The sequence below is a fragment of the Chiloscyllium punctatum genome, chromosome 17 (assembly GCF_047496795.1).
Source record: "Chiloscyllium punctatum isolate Juve2018m chromosome 17, sChiPun1.3, whole genome shotgun sequence".
Taxonomy (NCBI): Eukaryota; Metazoa; Chordata; class Chondrichthyes; order Orectolobiformes; family Hemiscylliidae; genus Chiloscyllium; species Chiloscyllium punctatum.
The window spans coordinates 80,845,491-80,866,952 of record NC_092755.1 but is presented as its reverse complement, the minus strand read 5'-3'; the positions used below and the strand labels follow the sequence as shown (position 1 = coordinate 80,866,952).

Here is a 21,462-nt window from a genome sequence, read left to right as displayed (position 1 = left end):
ATACACTCCTTCCAAGTTGTATGATCAAACATGTGCTTCTCTACTACATAACAGTTCTTCTTAAATTCCTATATAGAACTACTCAATTCCCAAATATCTCATAAATTATGCCCTTGATGTAAAGTAATTCTTAAAACCAAACCTGATTGAAATCAAACTGAACCTTGTCAGCACACTTGACGAAAGGGAATAAAAAATTCTTGGCACAGAATTCCTTGTCAAGATTCAACACTGGCTTTTCTGTCATCATGCTCTATCTAAACTATTTTAGAAAAATAGTTTGCTGATACCAGAAGTAAATTAACTCAATAAGCCATTGTAAAATTTCACAGAAGCAAATTTACTGAGCAAGCTCAACCCTAGACGGTTCAATCAGACTTAAACAGATAAAACACACAGTTGTCTCAAACCTGTAAGTGAAGTTTATGTCGGGGGTTATGATGGTGATATATACAACTAAACTGTTTGAGACTGCAGAATTGTAGATGCAATTATGATTATTGGGTTTCTGGTGCAGGAACAGAGCAGGAAGCAGAAAATCAAATGCTGAAAGAAAGAGCCTTTTTTCACTCTAATGTCAAATATACAGTCTCCTATTCCTGCCATAACTGCTCTGTGAAAGATACGTATGATACCATTAATTTACAAAGTTAAATAATGCAAAACACAGAATCCACAAGGTGATGCAGAAGCTTTACATGAGCAGTTTGAACCTAATGGAGTGGCTATAGAAAGAAACTTACCACTCAAGTCACCTGCAAATTATAAGCACTTAATTTTTAAATTAGTCTATTTACCTTCAAATTTTGTACAAAACAAACGTTGGTCATTCTGGGAATTTAAGCATGCACATTCAGTTAATGACCTGTTAATGACTTAGAAAAACAGCAAACAGGCAAGAACATGTCAATAATGGCAGACTGGAACAAGTTGTGCATTACACATAGTGCAAGTTAACCCACCTATACAGTTTGACCTTACAGCTCTGGCAACATACAGGAACTGCAAGGAAAACAAAGACCGACTCAATACCCACCAACATGCTCAGATATCTATCTTGGGAAATGAGAGTTAAAGAAAACAGAACACGTCATTCAGACAAAAGTTGAATTACACCACAAATTCCCCACAGGCTCCCTCTCCAGGGGTACAGTTTCAAACCACCAAGAAACACGCTCTCACTTCATAGAGCTTGGAAGAAGCTAATGTGTGCCCAGTCAGTGAAGATAAAGTATTTTTTTCCTTTGCTGAGTAAACATTATTCTGGACAAGGTGAAACTTATTAAGATTGAAGTGATTGTTATGTAGGCTATGTAACAACTGTCAATGCACTTCTCTGTTTCACACATTATGATGCAATAAGGCGTTATAGAATAGTAAGCATTATTTTAAGAGCAATTGAGTGGTTCAGAGCGTTTAGAATGGAGGTAAGCCATCCAATGTTTGTTGGGAGGTTTGCTTTGACAGATGTTGTTTTAAAACTGCAGAGCCACTTACAGAATGTGCAAGCCTGATGATATGCTGGAATCAGTTAGGGACTGACTTCAAGCACTGATAGCAACACTGAAATGTTTATACACAGTGATATTGTCTATTTTTCTTGCACAGATCTTGACTGATAAATCAGGAAAAGTTTTCCCAACCAAAATGCACATGACTGGCCTGTAAATATTAGTTTAATGCTAAATTCAGCCTGTAGCATTACATGTGACTTGACGTGATTGTTTGTGTTAGTCAAAAACTTAAGGTTCAAATTCAAAGAAATAAAGATGCTACATTTATACAGCAACTGACATACTTCAAGACATCTTAAAAAGTGTTTTACAGCCGACGGCCTTCACTGTTGAAGTACAGCCAATATGCGTATGAGGAAGTCCCATTCACAGCAATAAGAAAATATCCAGATGATCAGTTTTAAAACAGTTTTGGGTAAATATCAGTCAGAAAACTGGTGAGACTTCCTGCGCTTTTCTTCATATATTGAGTGTGAAATCTTTGCCTCCATCTGAGAGCAAAGAAAGGCATTCAGTGAACATTTCACCCAAGAGAGGGTACTTCAACAGTACAGCAATGCCTCAGTATAGAACTGAAGGACTAGTGTAGTTGAAGTGTTTGAAAACCACAACCCTTTGATTCAGAGGAGTGTGTCACGGTTGACACCTGAAGACTTTTCATGGAATATAAATAAGAGGAATGTGAGGAAAAGCAGAAGGTGCAGTAAAATATGGCACTACTTAATGACAATCATGAGTATAGAAAAATAAAACTGGAAGAAGGGCATACGCATCAAATTTCAGAATACAAGGTACCTCTCTGAAAGGATCGGATGCCTACCTAACAGGTTAACAGATCACCTGCAAGTCCTTCTTTACCTTTATGATTAGAAAGCGCTAAAAATGAAAAGTTGATGTCTACACACCACAAGTTGGCCACACCATGCATGTATCTACTGGAAAACATAAAGCACATTCCAAACAGAATTTTAAACAGTCTGCATTAAAAGAAAAAGCAAAGTTATGTTCAAAACCTCATTAAAGGACAAGTATGCTTTCCTCAGAGATCAATGTGCTCTGAAACACCAATTGTGAGAGCGTACGTCGATACACAGTTTGAAAACATCACATATTGCATTTATATAATACACTGATACTTTCAATATAGCACAGCCCTCTTTCTAACACACCAATTAACTCGCTGGAAGGCAGCATCATTAACATGGATGGAACTGAGTTGATAATTTCTCGCAGCCTCTCCCTGTAAACAGAAATTTTAGCCTTTTGAAAATGTCGCTCATGTTCATGCATACTGGTTGGATTGTGGGCACTTTAAAACTGGCATTGTTCACATTCATTAAAGTTCGGAGTAAGAAACAGAATAGAAACGAAACCCTTACTGAAACCATTAATCTCACTTTAAATAGATGGATACTCGGTCAAAGGATGTTTACACACAAGCTAAGTAAATGAAAAAGGTCCTTGTAAATGAGAGAAGACATCAAAATGTGTATGTGAAGATGTGTTTGTTATCTCTTACCCTGCACTGTTGGCATGAGTTGCTGTAAGGGAACAATAGCTGGAGATCCTAAAGTAGTCATAGTTGTATGCTGGAAAACCATTCCATGACGACCACCTTCTATCCGTGGCCTTTTATTCTGATCTGAAGTCAAAAGCAAAACACAGAGTTCGCAATATTATGCAATAACAAAAAAGCTTACTGAAGCATCTCCTCTTCAAGGTCAACGCAGACTTGCTCATCATGCATGAAACTTCTGACTTTCAGCAAATGCCTCAACTCTTTCAAGACTTCATTGGAAGAATTTGTAAAATGATTTAAAAGCTTCAAAGTATTGTGCAAATTAGTGAACAGCCAGGTACCTCACTTCAATGCTTCCAAGGGCCAAACTAATGGTGCAAGGGGTGCAGTATATTGAAAGTATCAGATTTGTGTGTGATGGGACACTGTTGTTACATCACATTATATGCAGCATGCACTCACTCAATGGCACTCCGGCTAGTGATATAGGCACATTTTCCACAGCATGAAGATCTGAGGAAGCTCTTTGGGGGTTTTCAACTTAAATAAAAAAAAATGATGAGCAACATTAGGTTAGTGAGAAAGCATTATATAAGAGGCATATAATGCGACATGTATACATTAGAATAAGCTCTATATGTACCTCAACCACATCTTACTGCAAATTAAATCTCTTAATTTGACATAATAACTAACTAAACTTAATAGATTATAGATATCAATCCATCTTGGGACTTTCAGCCCACCACATTTAGCTTTTAAAGTATTATCCTAGTTATGAATACAGACTAACCTTTCAAGCTTTAGTGAAGTGCAGACTTGCAGATCAGTTGATTGAGGTTTCGAGGTTATGAAGGGAATACATTGAGTTGTCATGCCAATTAACTTGGTTAAAGGAAGGGGTCATATTTCAGATTACAGGTTTTTACATTCCAGTTTTTTTAGAATCAATTTTCAATATCAGCAAGTGAAACTCTGGAACAGGCTCAGAATTTGATATTCCTTCAAATGAGAATGGAAGCATTTTCTCAGTACAACGATGATCATTTCACAAAGGGATAGATGGTACAAGGAATTAATCAGGGCCAGACTGATGCTCTAGATTAGTTTTAATTGGCTTAATGGATCAGATTTACTTTTCCCAAATTGGCCTAGGCCTTTCTTCTCACCCAACAGATCACAAGGTTCCAGATGGGATAGACAGCATTTAGCTAACATTTAAATAATTTTGCTTCATGTTAATCTTAGTATTTAGAATGCACAAGGCATCACAATCATATAGGTACAGACTGGGCAAAAACCAATGACTGCAGATGCTGGAAACCATATTCTGGATTAGTGGTGCTGGAAGAGCACAGCAGTTCAGGCAGCATCCGAGGAGCAGTAAAAATCGACGTTTCGGGCAAGTCCTTCAACAGGAATACAGGGTACAGACTGGATGGATCAAAGGATCTGTACCTGTCCATCACTGTGCAGAAGGACGTTCTAAGCAAGTAACACACCCAAATGTACAAAATGGCATTCGCAAAGTGCTTACATTTTGTTTTCACAGCTCAAGACTGTCAGAATGTGGGAACATATTACTTATTGGTATAATGTATACATACTGCAAAAAGTTAAGAATCACACAACACCAAATTGTGGTCCAACAGGTTTATATGGAAGCACTAGCTTTCGGAGCACTGCTGTTGTGTGTTGTGTGATTTTTAACTTTGAAACCCAAGTCCAACACCAGCACCGACACATCATCATATTACAAAAAAGCTGGTCAGTCACAATGCTAAGGAGAAAAAAATGAATGATGTCCTCTCACCTTATTAGGGATCATGTCTAAAATGATCTCCAAAAGTAAACCAAAACAACAAACAGAGAATTCACGTGGCCAACAAAAAATGTGCACAAAAATCAACAAAGTCTAGCTATTAAATTAAATTTTCAGCTAAAACGAGTGATCATCTCAGGAATATTGACAATCCTGTTATTAGGGCAAATTGACTGAATTATGTTGCTTAATTTTAATCAGTGTATTTAGTATAATCTCAAACTTTGATAAAAGACTTCAGCCAATTACAGATTTATCATCAGCAATGATTATCTGTGCAACTTATTTAATCATGATATAAGCTCCTAAACGAGCATCTACTATTAGAATAAGAACAGCCATAGCAATTTGCATTTACATAGTATTTATATGACACACCCAAAGATGCCTCAAAGCATTTGGGCCAATGGACTTTAAAAATACTGTCACTGTTGTAAAATAAGAAAGACAGCACCCAATGTGCCCATTGCAAGCTCTCAGAAAAAGTGATGCAATAATGATAAGATCATGTTTTTGATGATGGCCTTCTTCAAAATAACGCATGGTTCCTTTACAGCTTTGATCTAACATCTCATTCAAAAGACAAGGCCTCTGACAATTCGGTGCTACTACAAGACTTAAAGCTGGAATAACTGCACTCAGAAGGAGTGCATTCCTAAATGAGCTATAACTGTCACTGTTAAATATCTGCATAAGTAGACTTTGCCAGAGGAGCATCGACATTGTTGAGAGCCAACCACATAAGCATAATAAGCCATTCTTTAAATAATTTATATACTAAAACAGCCCTAACACAGGCTGACTGTGTGCAAGTAATATTAGAAATATCAAATAATAATCTTTATTAATGGAGTAAATATGATAAATCTACACATAACAAATACTACTTTGAACTCTATATAGAGGTTTGGTAAAGTAGATGAAGAGAAGTGGCTTTAATTGTGGGGAAATCCTAATCCAGGATCCTGAATTTAGTGTTGTCACTTATAAATCCAATCGGGAATAATTCAGGAGAAACCTAATTATCCCGAGATTAGTAAGAATCTGGAAGTTTCTGCCAGGAGTGGGTAATTGAGGCAAACAGTATAATGATATTTAAGAGGAGGTGCAGATATATTTTGAGATGAAATGAGGGAAGAATGAGGCCTGCACGGAGTGTAAAAATTGAAATAGGCAGCTCAGCTGAACAGTCCATTTCTATGTCCAAGGCAGAGACTGCAACGTGACAAAACAAAAATAACAGTTGTTAGCACTAAAATGAAGGGCACTGGGAAAACAATCACAATTTCACCCCCTGGACAAAAGCCCGAATCAGGACAGATCATTGTTAAGTAAGGGAGGAAGGGAATTACTACTACAAACACTGGCATAAAAGGAAAAACTCTTAACAATAAGCAAAGTAGGAAGTACTGGAGTCAGAGCAGGTTGGCAAGCGAAAGGAAAAAGCTGAAACCACATTCAATAAGCAAAAGTAGCATGCTTCTTAATGAGATTGTTGAAAATATTGTGGCTGCTAGAGTTCCAAACCTCACCCACTCTCTGTCCAGTCACTGTATTGGCTCCTGTACTGGTGCCATCTTTACATCAAACCGATTAAACACTTTCCTAATGTAAAAGCCTATCCCGTATCTGGTCAGTCCTCAATCTTCTCTTTTCTAAAGAAAGGATCCCCAGCCTGTGAAATCTCTCCAAGAATCAAAAACTCTCAGCCCGGTTATCTTTAGAACTGTAGAATTTTACAGTACAAGAGGCCATTTGACCCAGGTCTGTAATGGCTGCCAAAAGAGCTTCCTAGCAAGTCCCATTCTCCTTCTTTCCATGGTCCTTAAATTTTATTCCTTTCAACATTCATCCAGCTTCCTTTTAAAATCTCCTATGAAATCCACTTTGACCACTTCCCCAGGCAACACATTCCAAATCCTAACAACTTGGAGTAAAGGATTTGGAGATGCCGGTGTTGGACTGGGGTGTACAAAGTTAAAAATCACACACCACCAGGTTATAGTCCAACAGGTTTAATTGGAAGCACACTAGTTTTCAGACCTGATGAAGGAGCGTCGCTCCGAAAGCTAGTGTGCTTCCAATTAAACCTGTTGGACTATAACCTGGTGTTGTGTGATTTTTAACTTTGGAGTAAAGGAATTTCTCTTCATTTCACTCATAACTCTTTTGACAATTTACACAGTGAAAATTGTTCACCATTTTAACCACCTCAATAAGGTCATCTCTTAATCTTTTCTGCTCCAAGGAGAATAAGCCCAATTTTTTGAATCTTTGTATTTAAAATATCTCATTCCTGGTATCATTCAAGTAAATCTTCTTTGCACACTCTCCAGTGCTTTAACATCCTTCCAAATGTGGTCACTTCCTTGCTTTTATAGTCTATGTCTCTATTTTAAACTCAAGAATCCTATAAGCCTGGATTAGTGGTGCTGGAAGAGCACAGCAGTTCAGGCAGCATCCAACAAGCAGCGAAATCGACGTTTCGGGCAAAAGCCCTTTTTACCTCAATCCTATAAGCCTTCCTAGCAACTGCTTCAACTTGCCTGGTCACTTTCAGAGAATTCTGTACTTGAGCCCAGAGGTCCGTCTGCTCTTGCACTCCTCTTGAAGTTCTACCATTGAACCTGTAATAACTCTCCATGTTTCTTCTAGCAAAATCTATTATATCATATTCCTCTGCATTGAAATTCATCTGCCAGATGTCTGTCTATTTGACCAACTTGTCAATGTCCCTCAGAAGTTACTCATCATCAGCATACTCTCCCCAGCTTAGTACCATCTGCAAATTCAGATTTTGCCCTCAACAGCCAACTCCAAAATCATTTATATAAAATAGAAAAAGTGACGATCTCATCACCAATTCCTGGGAACACCATTTTCAATTGGTTTCCAGTCTGAGAAATGCCCTCGGTTTCCTATCTTTTAACCAATTTCTAATGCATTTTGCCAAGGAGCCATCAACCACAAACATTTCTAATTTCCTAACCAACCTGCCATATGGCACCACATAAAGTACTTTCTGAAAGTCCTAATAAACAATATTTATAACACTACCCTCATCCACTGCCGATGTCACCTCAAAGATCTCAATTAAAGTTGTGCCCTTGACAAAGCCATATTGACTGCCTCGTATTAACTTATTTTTCTCTATATAAGTATCTTATCCCACATTATGGACTCCATCAGCCTTCTCATTGTTGAGGTCAAATTGACAGGTCTGTAGTTTCCTCAGTTATCCTTTGCCTCTTTCTTAAAGAACAGTGTCACATTCACAATCCTCCAGTGCCCCAGTGCTTTACATTACATTCCTTTAAATATAACAGAAACCAGATCTGTTCATAATATTCTAAGTATGGTCTAATCAAAGTTTTATATAATTTTATTATAATAAATGAAACAAAAACATTACCAAGTCTTACTAACAGTGAATGGTTTAGCACAAGGGATTCAGGACCTTAATTGTATGGAGAAAATAAGAGAAGCTGGAAGGAGTTGCTGATAAAGGAAGTCAGTCAAGGGATGATTTAATAATGCATTTTCAAAATCATCAAGGGCTTTGATAGCTAAGAATGAGACAGTTTCCACCGGTCAGAGGGTTAATACTCCGAGGATACGGCTTTAGGCTCATTAACAAAAGAATCCGAAGGAAGGTGAGATTTGTTTTGATCCAGTTAGTTGGTTGTTGTGATCTGGAACACACTGAAACAGTAGGTGGATTAATCCAAATGGCTTTTTAAAGTGAACCGAATGATTGCTGGAAGGAGGAACTCTTCTTCCACTATGGGGGAAAACACAGCAGCTGAGTAATTCTGTATGACTAACTCTTTCAAAAAAAAACCCCATACAGGCAAATGGCCCAATGGCCTCATTTGGTGTACGTCACTCTGTAACACGTCATTGATGATCAAATATTTATGTCCCTGGGGAAATTTCAAACAATATTTCTCAGGCACTTTTTGAACCAAAGCAATTGTGACAATTTCCATTTGGTTCAAAGAAAAAATTCCAACTCCTTAAATATTAGCAGGAAACTAATCAGAAAATAGCACAGAACACAAGTACCTACCTACTAGGCCTGCATCAATGCTTTCAAAGATCAATCCAATTAGCCCTGCTCTTTCCCTATAGCTCTGCATTTTTTTGTTCCAAGTAATTATCGAACTGTCTTCAAAAGATACAACTGAATCTGTATCTGCTACCCAATTAATTAGATTCCAAATCTTAGCAACTCTTTCATAGAGCAGCCTTTCAGCATGCCAGCGGAGTTATTTTGGTAACTATCTTAAATCTATACCCTTTGATTATCTACCCTTAAGGAAATGGTTCTCAAAAAAGTCAAAAATTGATCTTTATAGTTTGTCAGTGGACATAGTCCATGGCGTTTTAAAATAAAAATGTTCTCTCAACTGGTGTCTTAGCCAGTCAACTCAGGACTACTGGAATCCCACAGCACTCTAGAACCAATCAATGGAGCTTCATTACACAGCTCTTCCAGAAACCGTCATCATGGGCGATACTGGTGTCGAGTGCTGAAACGTCCATTGTGCCGAGGAACGCTCCTGGTTTGACTGGTCAGTGTTCTTCACAGCTTTCAATATGTCATCGATGACGATGAGCAGCTCACCAAGATGATCCCTACACCTCCACTTCTCGCATTCAAACAACCGTCAAACCTTAAACAGAGCATTGCTCGCAGCAAACTACCCAACCTTCAGGACAACATCAACTGCAACACCACACAACCCTGCCATGGCAACCTCTGCAAGACATGTCAGATCATTGATATGGACACCACCATCACACATGGGAACACCACCCAGCACATACATGGCAGATACTCATGTGACTCTGCCAATGTGGTCTATTTCATAACGATGTAAGTAAGGATGCCCCAAGGCACGATACATTAGCAAGCCCATGCAGACGCTATGGCTACGGATGAATGGACATCACACAATAATTGCCAGACAGGAATGTTCCCTCCCAGTCGGGAAACACTTCACCGGTCAAGGACATTCAGCCTCCAATCTTCAAGTAAGCATCCTCAAAGGGGGCCCTCAAGATAATCAACAATGCAGAATCGCAGAGCAAAAACTGATAGCCAAGTTCCACGTCCATGAAGGCAACTCAATCACAATCTTGGGTTCATGTCGCACTGCGTGACCCCACCAGACTGTTCTGTATCTGCAAGACCTTCCTTACTGTCCTATTTTGACACTATCGCCTTCGTAAATTGTTATGTTCTCTCAACCTTAATTAGTGTGCATGGTTTTGGAATACTTATTACTTTGCTTAGACCCTTAACATGTGACTCATACTTACCATGTTACTCCAGTCATTTGGTTTGTTTCCAGCACCTTTTTATTTTTGATTATTTGTAATTACCTCTCTACCCCATTTAGTCAGATTATAGGTCACCCCTTCACTTGTTATTCAGCTGTTGACACTTTCCTCACACCAACTGACACTTTTGATCACCTGCAGAGACTTATTATTCAACAGCTCACTCATATCATTTGTACGATCTTTTGATCTCAATGCCTATAAATTTGGCATCTGTTTGCTTCTCTGTCACTTCACATGAAGGAGCAGCCCTCAAAAAGGTTGTGATTTCAAATAGACCTGCTGGACTATAACCTGGCATCGTGTAACTTCTGAGTTTGTTTCGAACACCAACCCAGAAGATTTACTTTCTTATTGAGAATTAAGAGCAATTCATTGTAAAGGTGAAATTATGCTGCTCTTTCTGTTCTTTACAAGTTTTTAATGTAGTCTTCGCAAACAGGTTTCTTCTGCTCGCTGTCCTGAATCTATCTTTTTGGAAAATTGAGGCTCCCTCATCTTAGAGCCCTTAATTGCTAAAAACATTTCATTTCTTTCTACTCTATTTAATTCCTTCATCATTTTAAATACTTCAATGAAATCATCTAATCTAACAAAACCCAAGAGGCTTTTTAAACAGGGTAGGCAATAATCTCATGATATGGTTTGTTAATCCAGAGACCCAGGAAGTGATCTGGTGATCCAGGTTCACTAGCAGATAGTGGAATTTGAATTCAAAAAGAATCTGGAATTAAACAGTCTAATTATTACCATGAATCTATTGTCGATTGCTGGAAAATCCCATCTGGTTGACTATGTCCTTTAAGAAAGGAAACTTCTTACATCCTTACCTGGACACATGCAACTCCAGACCCACAGCAATGTCATCAACTCTTAACTGTTCTGAAATAGGCAATAAATGCTGGCTTAGCCAGCGAATCCTTCACCCCATAAACAAATGAGTTAAAAAAATTGTTTTTGTTTCCTCACATCAAGCTACATTGCTCTCTTTCCATCTTGGCATTCTTCTTCTTATAGGAGGGGACCTAAATTCATGGCATTTATACCAAACTTAGAAGAGTAATAGCAGTGCCAGTTCATGGTCCCCCAGCCTCACATGCAGTCAGCCAGCAAAGAAAGTCGGAATCTTTCAAACTGGTCATGCATGACTGCTGTCAGACTATTTGTGGCCACACAAGTCTGGTGTTTTGTGCAGCTATGTCACAGGCACCTTCTGAGTCCAGTGTGATACCAGATTTTAAAAAGACAATCAAGACTGGATAAAACTGCATCAACAATTAACTTACATAAAAGTGGCAACACAAGCTTTGCTAAAATTGCTTTCCATTGATGCAAACTGGGGAAAAAAAAAGGTTAAACATTTGTAGCTTGCAGCAAATTACCTCTCCTGAAATAAAAATAATTATACCATAATATCACTCAGCAAGTTAATGCAGACTCATTTCAGAAAAGAAAAAGCAACTTTTTTATTGCTGTTTTAAATTATAAAAGCAATGCATAGTAATCTGCAACCAGGCAATGGAAATCTTATGCTGATATTTCATTGCTATCAAATTGATTAGGAATGAACCACAGAAGGTGAAAAGAATCTACAACAGTCGTCTATGTAGGCCAAATGGAAGGAAGATTCATTGGAAATGGAAATGGAATTCAGAATAGCAGAATTGTTACAGTGGAGGAGGCAGCCAAAAGGCCACAAGGAGGCATTTGGCCTATATGATAGATTGCAGGCAAACAAGTTATCCAAATTCTCAATTCATCTGTAAACATCCTTCAGGGAGGGGAACCTGTCCTGTTGGTGACTCCACAAAGCAATGTGGTGGACACCCATTAACCTTTAAAGTTGTCTAGTCAGGGCAACTAGTCCAATAAAAGTGGACACATTAAAATACTCCATCTCTCTAAAATCATTTTTTTTCTAAGTAAAGCAGTAGTACACTTTAAACAACTGGCCAGTTAAGGTAAAAGTATTTACAATTTTTAAATGCTTCTCTCCAACAAATAGAGATTGTGCTGCTTAAATCATACTACAAGTACAAATACAACAAATCATGAATTACAATTGTCAATGCAAATTACACACACAATTCTAAAATGTGAACTTTAGTTAAACTTGATTTCCAGACCGGAGTCTAATGTTATCAATTATTAAATCAATGTCTTGAAATTCAGTCAGTCAGTCAGTGAATCAGAACATAAAGTGAGTTGCTCAGATTAATTTCCCATTGTCCAGAAATGGTTTAAGAATTTCACCCATACCTAACCCAAGTTAGGGTCTCTTCAGTCTGATGGAGGTGTAAAATGATCATTATTTCAGTTAAGTATAGAATGACCAAATGTCTGTTCACAAAATACTGGAACACCATGAGAAAATAAAATTAGCATTTCCATATACAACCACTAAAATAAACACAAAAAGACAGACGAGTAATGGGCATAGTTTAACGTTTGGAATCATGATGTTGTAGAAGTTTCTGATGGCAGAGGACTGGCAATTCAACATTCCAGGGTAAAGGATCTTCAAGGCATGACAGAGAAAGGTGTTGCATTAAGGAGTCAGTTACTGCAGCAAAGTGGGATGATATCTTGGAAGGGTCTTCAATTGAGGCTTTATGGATACAGCCCAGGAATAAAAAAGGGGGCAGTCACACTGTTGTAAGTGTATTAGAGACACCCCTCCCCCAACAGTCAGCTGGTAATACAGCAGCAGACACACAAACAATTCAGGGAGTGGTTTTACAAAAAAAGGGGATTTCAGCTTTTCCAACATTAGTTGCTTAGACATTGATGTAAAGGGTTTAGAAGTGACAGATTTCTTGAAATGTATACAGTAAAAAAATGTAGAAGGCCCAAATGGTGCAGTGCTGCATCCAGTTCTGGGGAATGACACCAGACAGATGTTCAGGGTGACAGGGGATGCATTTCAATTATAGTGTCCACATGACCATACGTTTTAAGTTTGTTATGGAAAAAAAAGGTGTGTGGCAAGAAGGGTTTTGGATTGGTCTGGCCAATGTAGACTGGGAACAGGTACTTCTGGATAAAATTAAAACAGAACAGTCGGAGTATTCAAAATAGAAATAGCAAGATTACAGGTACAACATGATTCTTTTGTTTGAGTGCAAGAGCAAAACCCCCAGGGAACGCTGATGTCTAGGAATATTCATGGCTGTCTGAGAAGACAAAGAGGCTTTTAACTGGTGGAAATAGAAACAATCAACAGCAGCCCTAGTAGAGTATAGGAAGTACAAGAGGAATTTAAGAAAGCAATCAGAAGAATAAAGAGGATCATGAAAAACACTGGCAGGGTCAGATTGGGTAGAATTAAGATATTCTGGAAGTATATCAAAAAGTGAATAACCAGGGACAGATTAAGGGCCATAAGGAACCAAGGGGGCAATCTAAATGTGGAGCCAGAGGAAATTGGTCAGGTGTTAAATCAGTATTTCACATTTGTCTTCACTCTGGAGTTGGACGACATAGGTACAGAATTCGAGAGGATGGACAGTGAGGTTCGTCAGCAGTTTGACATAGAGAGGGAGGAGGTAATGGGCTTAAACATGGACAAACCTTCAGGTCTGGGCAAGTTGTATCCCAGGCTGTTCTGTGATGTGAAAGAGGAAATTACAGGGGCTTTGACCCAAAAGGTTTATTTAATTCCTCTCTGGCCAGAGGAGAGGTGCCAGAGGACTGGAGGCTAGCTAATGTGGTTTCACTTTTCAAGAAGAGTAGTAAATATAAACTACTAGATTACAGACCACTGATGTGAGACTCACTGGCAAGGAAACTGTTGGGAGAAACTTCTGAAGGAGAGTATTAATCTCCACCTAGACAAGCAAGGTTTGATCAGGAATAGTCAACGTGGTTTTTGCAGAAGGAGGTCACACCTAACAAATTTGACTGGATGTTTTGAGGAGGTGACCAAGCGTATGGATAGGGTAGCATATTCGATGTAGTTTGTGTGGATTTCAGCAAAGCCTTTGACAAGGTGCAACACAGGAAACTGAAAGAAGGGGCAAGGACATGGGATCCAGGATAACTTGGCAAGGTTGATCCAAATGTGGCTTAGTGGAAGGGCAGAAGGTGGTAGTCAAATGCAGTGTGTGTGACTTGAGGCCAATATCCAGTGGGAAGCTGAAAATGTGTTGCTGGAAAAGCGCAGCAGGTCAGGCAGCATCCAAGGAACAGGAGAATCGACGTTTTGGGCATAAGCCCTTCTTCAGGAAGCCCTTCAAATTCCCTCTAACAACTTGCTTACCACCGAGATCAGGCTCACTGGTCTATAGTTCCCTGGCTTGTCTTTACCGCCCTTCTTAAACAATGGCACCACGTTTGCCAACCTCCAGTCTTCCAGCACCACACCTGTGACTATTGATGATACAAATATCATAGCAAGAGGCCCAGCAATCACTTCTCTAGCTTCCCACAGAGTTCTCGGGTACACCTGATCAGGTCCTGGGGATTTATCCACCTTGAACCGTTTCAAGACATTCAGCACTTCCTCCTCTGTAATCTGGACACTTTGCAGGATGTAACCATCTATTTCCCTACAGTCTATATCTTCCATATCCTTTTCCACAGTAAATACTGATGCAAAATATTAATTTAGTATCTCCCCCATTTTCTGTGGCTCCACAAAGAGGCTGCCTTGCTGATCATTGAGGGGCCCTATTCTCTCCCTAGTTACCCTTTTGTTCTTAATATATTTATAAAAATCCTTTGGATTCTCCTTAATTCTATTTGCCAAAGCTATCTCATGTCCCCTTTTTGCCCTCCTGATTTCCCTATTAAGTATACTCCTACTTCCTTTATACTCTAAGGATTCACTCGATCTATTCTGTCTATACCTGACATAAGCTTTCTTCTTTTTCTTAACCAAACCCTCAATTTCTTTAGTCATCCAGCATTCCCTATACCTACCAGCCTTCCCTTTCACCCTGACAGGAATATACTTTCTCTGGATTCTTGTTATCTCATTTCTGAAGGCTTCCCATTTTCCACGCATCCCTTTACCTGTGAACATCTGCCTCCAATCAGCTTTTGAAAGTTCTTGCCTATTACCGTCAAAAATCGGCCTTTCTCCAATTTAGAATTTCAACTTTTAGATCTGGTCTATCCTTTTCCATCACTATTTTAAAACAAATAGAATTATGGCCACTGGCCCCAAAGTGCTCCACCACTGACACCTCAGTCACCTGCCCTGCCTTATTTCCCAAGAGTAGGTCAAGTTTTGCACCTTCTCTAGTGGGTACGTTCACATACTGAATCAGAAAATTGTCTTGTACGCACTTAACAAATTCCTCTCCATCTAAACCTTTAACACTATGGCAGTCCCAGTCAATGTCTGGAAATCCCCTACCATAACTACCCTATTATTCTTACAAGTAGATAAAATCTCCTTACAAGTTGGTTTCTCAATTTCCCTTTGACTATTGGGGTGGTCTATAATACAATCCCAATAAGGTGATCATCCCCTTTCTTATTTCTCAGTTCCACCCAAATTACTCCCTGGATGTACTTCCAGGAATATCCTCCCTCCACACAGCTGTAATGTTATCCCTCATCAAAAATGCCACACCCCCTCCTCTCTTGCCTCCCTTTCTATCCTTCTTGTAGCATTTGTATCCTGGAATGTTAAGCTGCCAATCCTGCCCATCCCTGAGCCATGTTTCCGTAATTGCTATGATATCCCAGTCCCATGTTCCTAACCATGCCCTGAGTTCATCTGCCTTCCCTGTTAGGCCCCTTGCATTGAAATAAATGCAGTTTAAATTTATTAGTCCTACCTTGTCCCTGCCTGTTCTGACTGTTTGACTCACTTCTGTTCTCAGCTGTATCTGTCTCAGATTGATCTCTTTCCTCACTATCTCTTTGGGTCCCACGCCATCTTACTAGTTTAAATCCTCCCAAGCAGTTCCACCAAGTTTCCCTGCCAGTATATTAGTCCCCTTCCAATTTAGGTTCAATCCGTCCTTCTTGTACAGGTCACTTCTACCCCAAAAGAGATTCTAATGATCCAAAAATGCGAATCCTTCTCCCATACACCAGCTCCTTAACCATGCATTCATTTGCTCTATCCACCTATTCCTAGCCTCACTAGCTCGTAGCACTGGGAGTAATCCTTTTTAAATTTCTGCCTAACTCTCTAATCTCCCTTCCGAGTCTCAACCTTTTCCCTTTCAATGTCGTTGGTTCCAATGTGTACAATGACCTCCTGCTGGCCCCTCTCCCCAGTGAGAACATTCTGCACTCTCAGACATCCTTGATCCTGGCACCAGGGAAACAACACACCATTCTGTTTTTTCTCTGCTGGCCACATGGTCACGGTTAGACTAACTTTTAAGTCAGGACTTTTCTTTAACATTGAATACATATTTCAACATTTGTCATGGCGGAATTCAAACTCATGTCCACAGAACATAGATTGGATCTCTGGATTACTAGTTCATTAACAATACCATTATGCCATCATCTCCTTCATGTGTTTATTATTGTGTATTATTACATGAAGAAAAGTTGTATTGACTGAAGTGAAACAAATTATGGTTGACATTCACTTGTGAAATGGATTAACAATGAAATCTGATCTCGTTTTCATTAAGGGTCTCTGTCTTCCACCAGAGGGACTGATGAAAGATGCATATGAAAGCAAAAACACCCAAATCACAAGTTGTCAGTACACTGCACAAATAAAACAATGGAAAGGGAAAGTCTCTAAATGTAAAATCTTTAGACTGTTTATGAGAGTCACTGACTCCATAGAACCTAAGAATATCAAATACATTAAGGTGAAAACTATCACACTCCCATAATGCAGGAGACTCTTTTAGGGCCTTCCTTACACTCCTGAACAGATTATATAGAAAAACTAACCACTGCATAGACAGCTTCTAGAATTATAATAACGTAACCATAAAACTATAACAAGTCAACATTTAGCCTATCAAGTCTGCACCAGCTATTTCAAAGAATGATCCAGCGAGGATAATCCACCATCCACATCTCTGAAATCTTTTCCCCATTAAGAGTATACCCAGTTCTCTTGGAATATTATGACAGAATTTGTTTTCAACACTCCATCAGGCAGCGTATTCCAAAAGTTTACCTCTCAAATCAGAGTTTTTCTACATCGTCTCTAGTTCTTCAGCCTTAAATCTCTACCTTAACTAGCTGTACAAAAACAGCTTTAACCATTGCAAAGCATTCCCCTTCGTTTACTCTTTCTAAACTCATGATGGTTTTAAACATCTATATCAAATCACTTCTTGACTTTGTTTCAAGGACAACTCCAACAGGGAGTTGGAACAAATGGCTCTTATTTGGAGTCAGAAGCAGTGCGGAGTGGGGTAACTTAAGAATCAGCACTTGGGCCAATATTTCCAAAGTTTGCTGACAGCACAGAACTAAGAGGAAATGTGAGGAGGAAGAGGCTTCAAGGTGATTTAGGCAAGTTGAGTGAGAGAGGGAAAATATTGTATTGATGCAGAATAATGTGGTTAAATGTGAAGTTGTCCACAGAAGTAGGAAAAACAGAATGGTAAGAGTATATTTAAACAGTGGTAAATTTGGAAATGTGACGTACAAAGGGACCTGGATGCCTTTGCACATCAGTGACCAAGAGTAGGCATACGGCTGCAGCAAGCATTTAGAAAAGCAAATGGTATGCTTGCCTTCACTGGAAGGGGAAGACAAGCTATGCTGCAAAGTTTTGTGTCACAAGCAAATCTAGCTCTCCAAGTCCAATACATTAATGCATGTCAAAATCTGACAACTGAATCTCAGAGAGCAAACTGTATACCTCCTGCTCTTACTTCTAGTCTCCAAAGCCACTATCAGCATCTTTCAACTCTTCCGCTTTACGTAATACTCCTTTACTAAGTGCTATATAACTGGACTCTTGCATAGTGCTCCACTAAAAACTTTCTTTCTTTCTCCACATGACTCCCTCCTACACCTTCTGCTATCTAGACCCCCAAGTTCCCTCCTTAAACTAAATTACCATTTTTCTCTCCTCCACACCAAAATTTTACCACCACCTTTTTTTTGGCTTAGTGTCAACATTTGCTTTGCTATGCACATGCAAGGTACTTCTACATGCTTACGTGTATACACAGATGTGAACAGCTACATCCCTAGGACTGCAACTGTCTTAGACTATGTGTCACCAGCATTTTTCCAGGGCAGTCATAGATGAGCAATAAATGCTGGCTTAACTAGTGATGCGCATTCTCCACAAATGAATAAAATGTCAAAATACCATTATCCACCAACACTACCTACTTCACCATAGATAATTAGCATGCACTTTTATATTCATTTTACAGCATAGAAACAAGCCAGCTTAATTGCTCAGTGTGCTGGTATTTATATTCCACAAGGACCTTCTCCCAGTCTTCTATGGTTGCAAATGAAGAAATTCAATTAAAAATCTAGATACAAAATGCTAGTCAAATGGCAACCATGTAACCATTGTTGATTGTCGCAAAATTCCATTTAGTTCACTAATATGCTATACAGAAGGAAATCTGCCACCTTCATCTGGTCCGGCCTACATGCAAGTTCAAACCCATGGCCGTGATTTGGAGAAGCTGGGGTTGGACTGGGGTGCACAAAGTTAAAAATCACAACACCAGGTTATAGTCCAACGCTCCTTCATCGGATGGTTGTGGAGGACACAATTATGAGCCGTCCACAACCACCTGATGGAGTGGCGCTCCGAAAGTTAGTGTGCTTCCAATTAAACTTGGTAGACTATAACCTGGTGTTGTGTGATTTTTAACTTTGCAAACCCATGGTGATATTAGTTGATTCTTATCAGTCCTCTGAGCAATTCAGGCTGAGCACTGGATGTTGGCCTAGTCAAAATCCCTCCAGCTTTTCTCAATCTTCCCACACTTTGAATCACCATCACAGCCTAAACCTTTATCACCACCTTGTGGCACCATTACTATTACACCCTTTCCCATTCCCACCTTAGTCTGACCACAGGTACATTAATAGCTAGTAAATAACTTCCAGTTGTTGTTGAAATCAAAAAGTGCAATTAAAACAACTGCACAGAGGCCAGTACCCTGCCACCAAATCACCCTTCATTTACATGCGCACATTTCATGGACTCGGACCAGCCAGCACAGAGCCAATCCTCAAAAGAGAGGAGACTCTCTGACACTCCAGTTTATATCTGTCAGCCAGGGCTCCCTGATTAGCCCAAGTTAACATGAGATCCCAATCAGGGATCTCATTGTCGACAAGATCTATCTAGCCAATCTCATTTCAAACACTACGGCAATGCAACAAACTTTAATATATTTTTATCATAAAGTTTACAGTATATCAGAGACAGATTCTAAAGTTGGGGAACCGTGAGACATTGTCAACGCCAAAGTAACACAAGTGACGTGAGTGGTCATAAACACTTATAAACATAAATAAAAGGAAGTTGTGTTCATGGAAGCAAAAATAGCAGCAAATAAACAAGAGGCTAAACTAGAAAGGCTCAATATCACCTGTAACAGCTGCAAAACAATCTATATCAGAAGAGTAGTGAGGTAAGTGCCTTTAACATTGCCAAAAGGGAGAGGAAACCTGAAAGAAGGTGAAGTTGTATCTAAAGTAGGAACACTTCAAAAGGAGAGCACATGCCCCCAACAACATATTAATTCACCAAATACATGGATAACGGATGGCTCTAGATTGGTTATGGGAAGAAAATCTAATCTAAAGCAGTAGCAATTTATGTTTTGTCATTTGAACAGAGATTAAAGGAATGCTAGAATCCTGGTCGCATATAACATGCGACGGAGAACCTTTAAGCTTTTTACGTTATAGCATGGTTTGCCATTTCAGATTTTAAAATGCAACATGGGGCAACACAGCACAAAAAGCAGTACTGAGTTTAGGATAAAGGATCCTTTTATTTGATTTATTTATTGTTACATGTACTTGCTACATGCATTAGTGAAAAGTGTTGTATAATCCTCCAATCAATGGAGGTCAAAGGTAAATTCACACCACATAAATTATACCATATTTGTGGCACAAGTACTTCAAAAAGAAACGTACCTGTTTGGGACAAAGCCTGCTGTCTTTTGAAAGCTTCAATCTCCACTGTGTTGGCTGTGCCTGCCACGGGAGTACCTTGATGTGTTTGCTACAGTAGGACAAGAGAGAAAAAAAGCACATATCAGAAACAAGCACGGTAACCACAGCACAATGATGTAACAGGTTTTCACCCCTGTATTGCCATAATGATTCACAGACTTGTCAGTGCCACATTGACTCCTTACCTGAAACTGTTGCTGCTGCTGTGTTGAAAATGCAGCAGAAACATTAGGGGGAAGCTGTGTTGCTATGGCAACTGGTGTCCCAGTCTGGCCATCCTTTCCTGTCACCACTTTTACCTTAAATAAAAACAATGCATTCATTCACAGGTTCGAAACTGAAACATTAAGTCTGAGCGAAAGAAAGTAATTTGTGGTACAAGGACAGCCAGGAAACTTCTGTTTGAATCATTTTTCTTCCTAGGCTTGCTTCACGGATTCATCGCAAACATTTTGTCGATTTTCATTTTTACCAATTGGTTTGGCGAACAAAGAAATTTATTCAAGGCCAAAATAAGATCTTTTGCTAAAACAACATCATTTGAAGCATTTCTGAAGGCAAGAATCAGTATGAATTTGAACCCAATGGAATCACGTTTGAAAGCACAAACAAAGGCTACCTCAAAAATTCTGAGATGTGGAAACAGACGATAGGAAGTAATTATGTTGTTTTATTGATTTAAATGTTAATTCATTAAAATTTCTCTGTGTAAAGGCCACTTCTTTTTTATTTAATTTTATTTTTGGAATGTTGTCTAAGAAAGGAAGATACTGCTTTAAAACAAGGAGGCTGTGCAAAGAGGTTCCCTCCAATTTTAAAAATCAGGTTTACTGGAGCATATTGAGATTTTCCTGGAACAAACACTGTAAAAGTTCCTTAGTTCTGAACTAAGGAACAATTGCTTGGCAATGTTTCGATTGGCTCCTGGACAGGTGACCAAGGCTTGTGTCGAGCCAGTGCAGCAAAGAACCCACTCAGCCTGTGAAGCGGCAAAGAATCTCTCATGTGGATTGACCACCAAATCTCCAGTAACTGCTAGCTGCCTTCCACTTTCACCTTCTGCCTTTTCAAGATGGAATAAAATGTCTTTAAAGGCAGTGAAAGAACAAATTCTCAATCAGTGAATGGAAGAGAGCATTAGTTTGCCACCAACCTTGTGT

General features: G+C 39.2%; 1 protein-coding gene across 10 annotated transcripts in view; it reads right to left on the bottom strand.

Moving 5' to 3' along the window:
• ep400 (E1A binding protein p400) overlaps positions 1-21,462 on the bottom strand; it is a 146,125-nt gene that overhangs the window by 106,824 nt on the left and 17,839 nt on the right. For 5 of the 10 annotated variants that reach the window (XM_072587691.1, XM_072587694.1, XM_072587697.1 and 2 more), the window contains exons 3-5: positions 20,488-20,601; positions 20,264-20,351; positions 3,034-3,156 (exon numbers count right to left, since the gene is read on the bottom strand). In XM_072587691.1, coding sequence (XP_072443792.1) covers positions 3,034-3,156; positions 20,264-20,351; positions 20,488-20,601 — 325 coding nt within the window. Of the gene's footprint in view, positions 1-3,033; positions 3,157-3,495; positions 3,574-20,263; positions 20,352-20,487; positions 20,602-21,462 lie in introns of all 10 variants that reach the window. The other 5 variants (XM_072587693.1, XM_072587696.1, XM_072587699.1 and 2 more) reach the window with 5 other exon arrangements.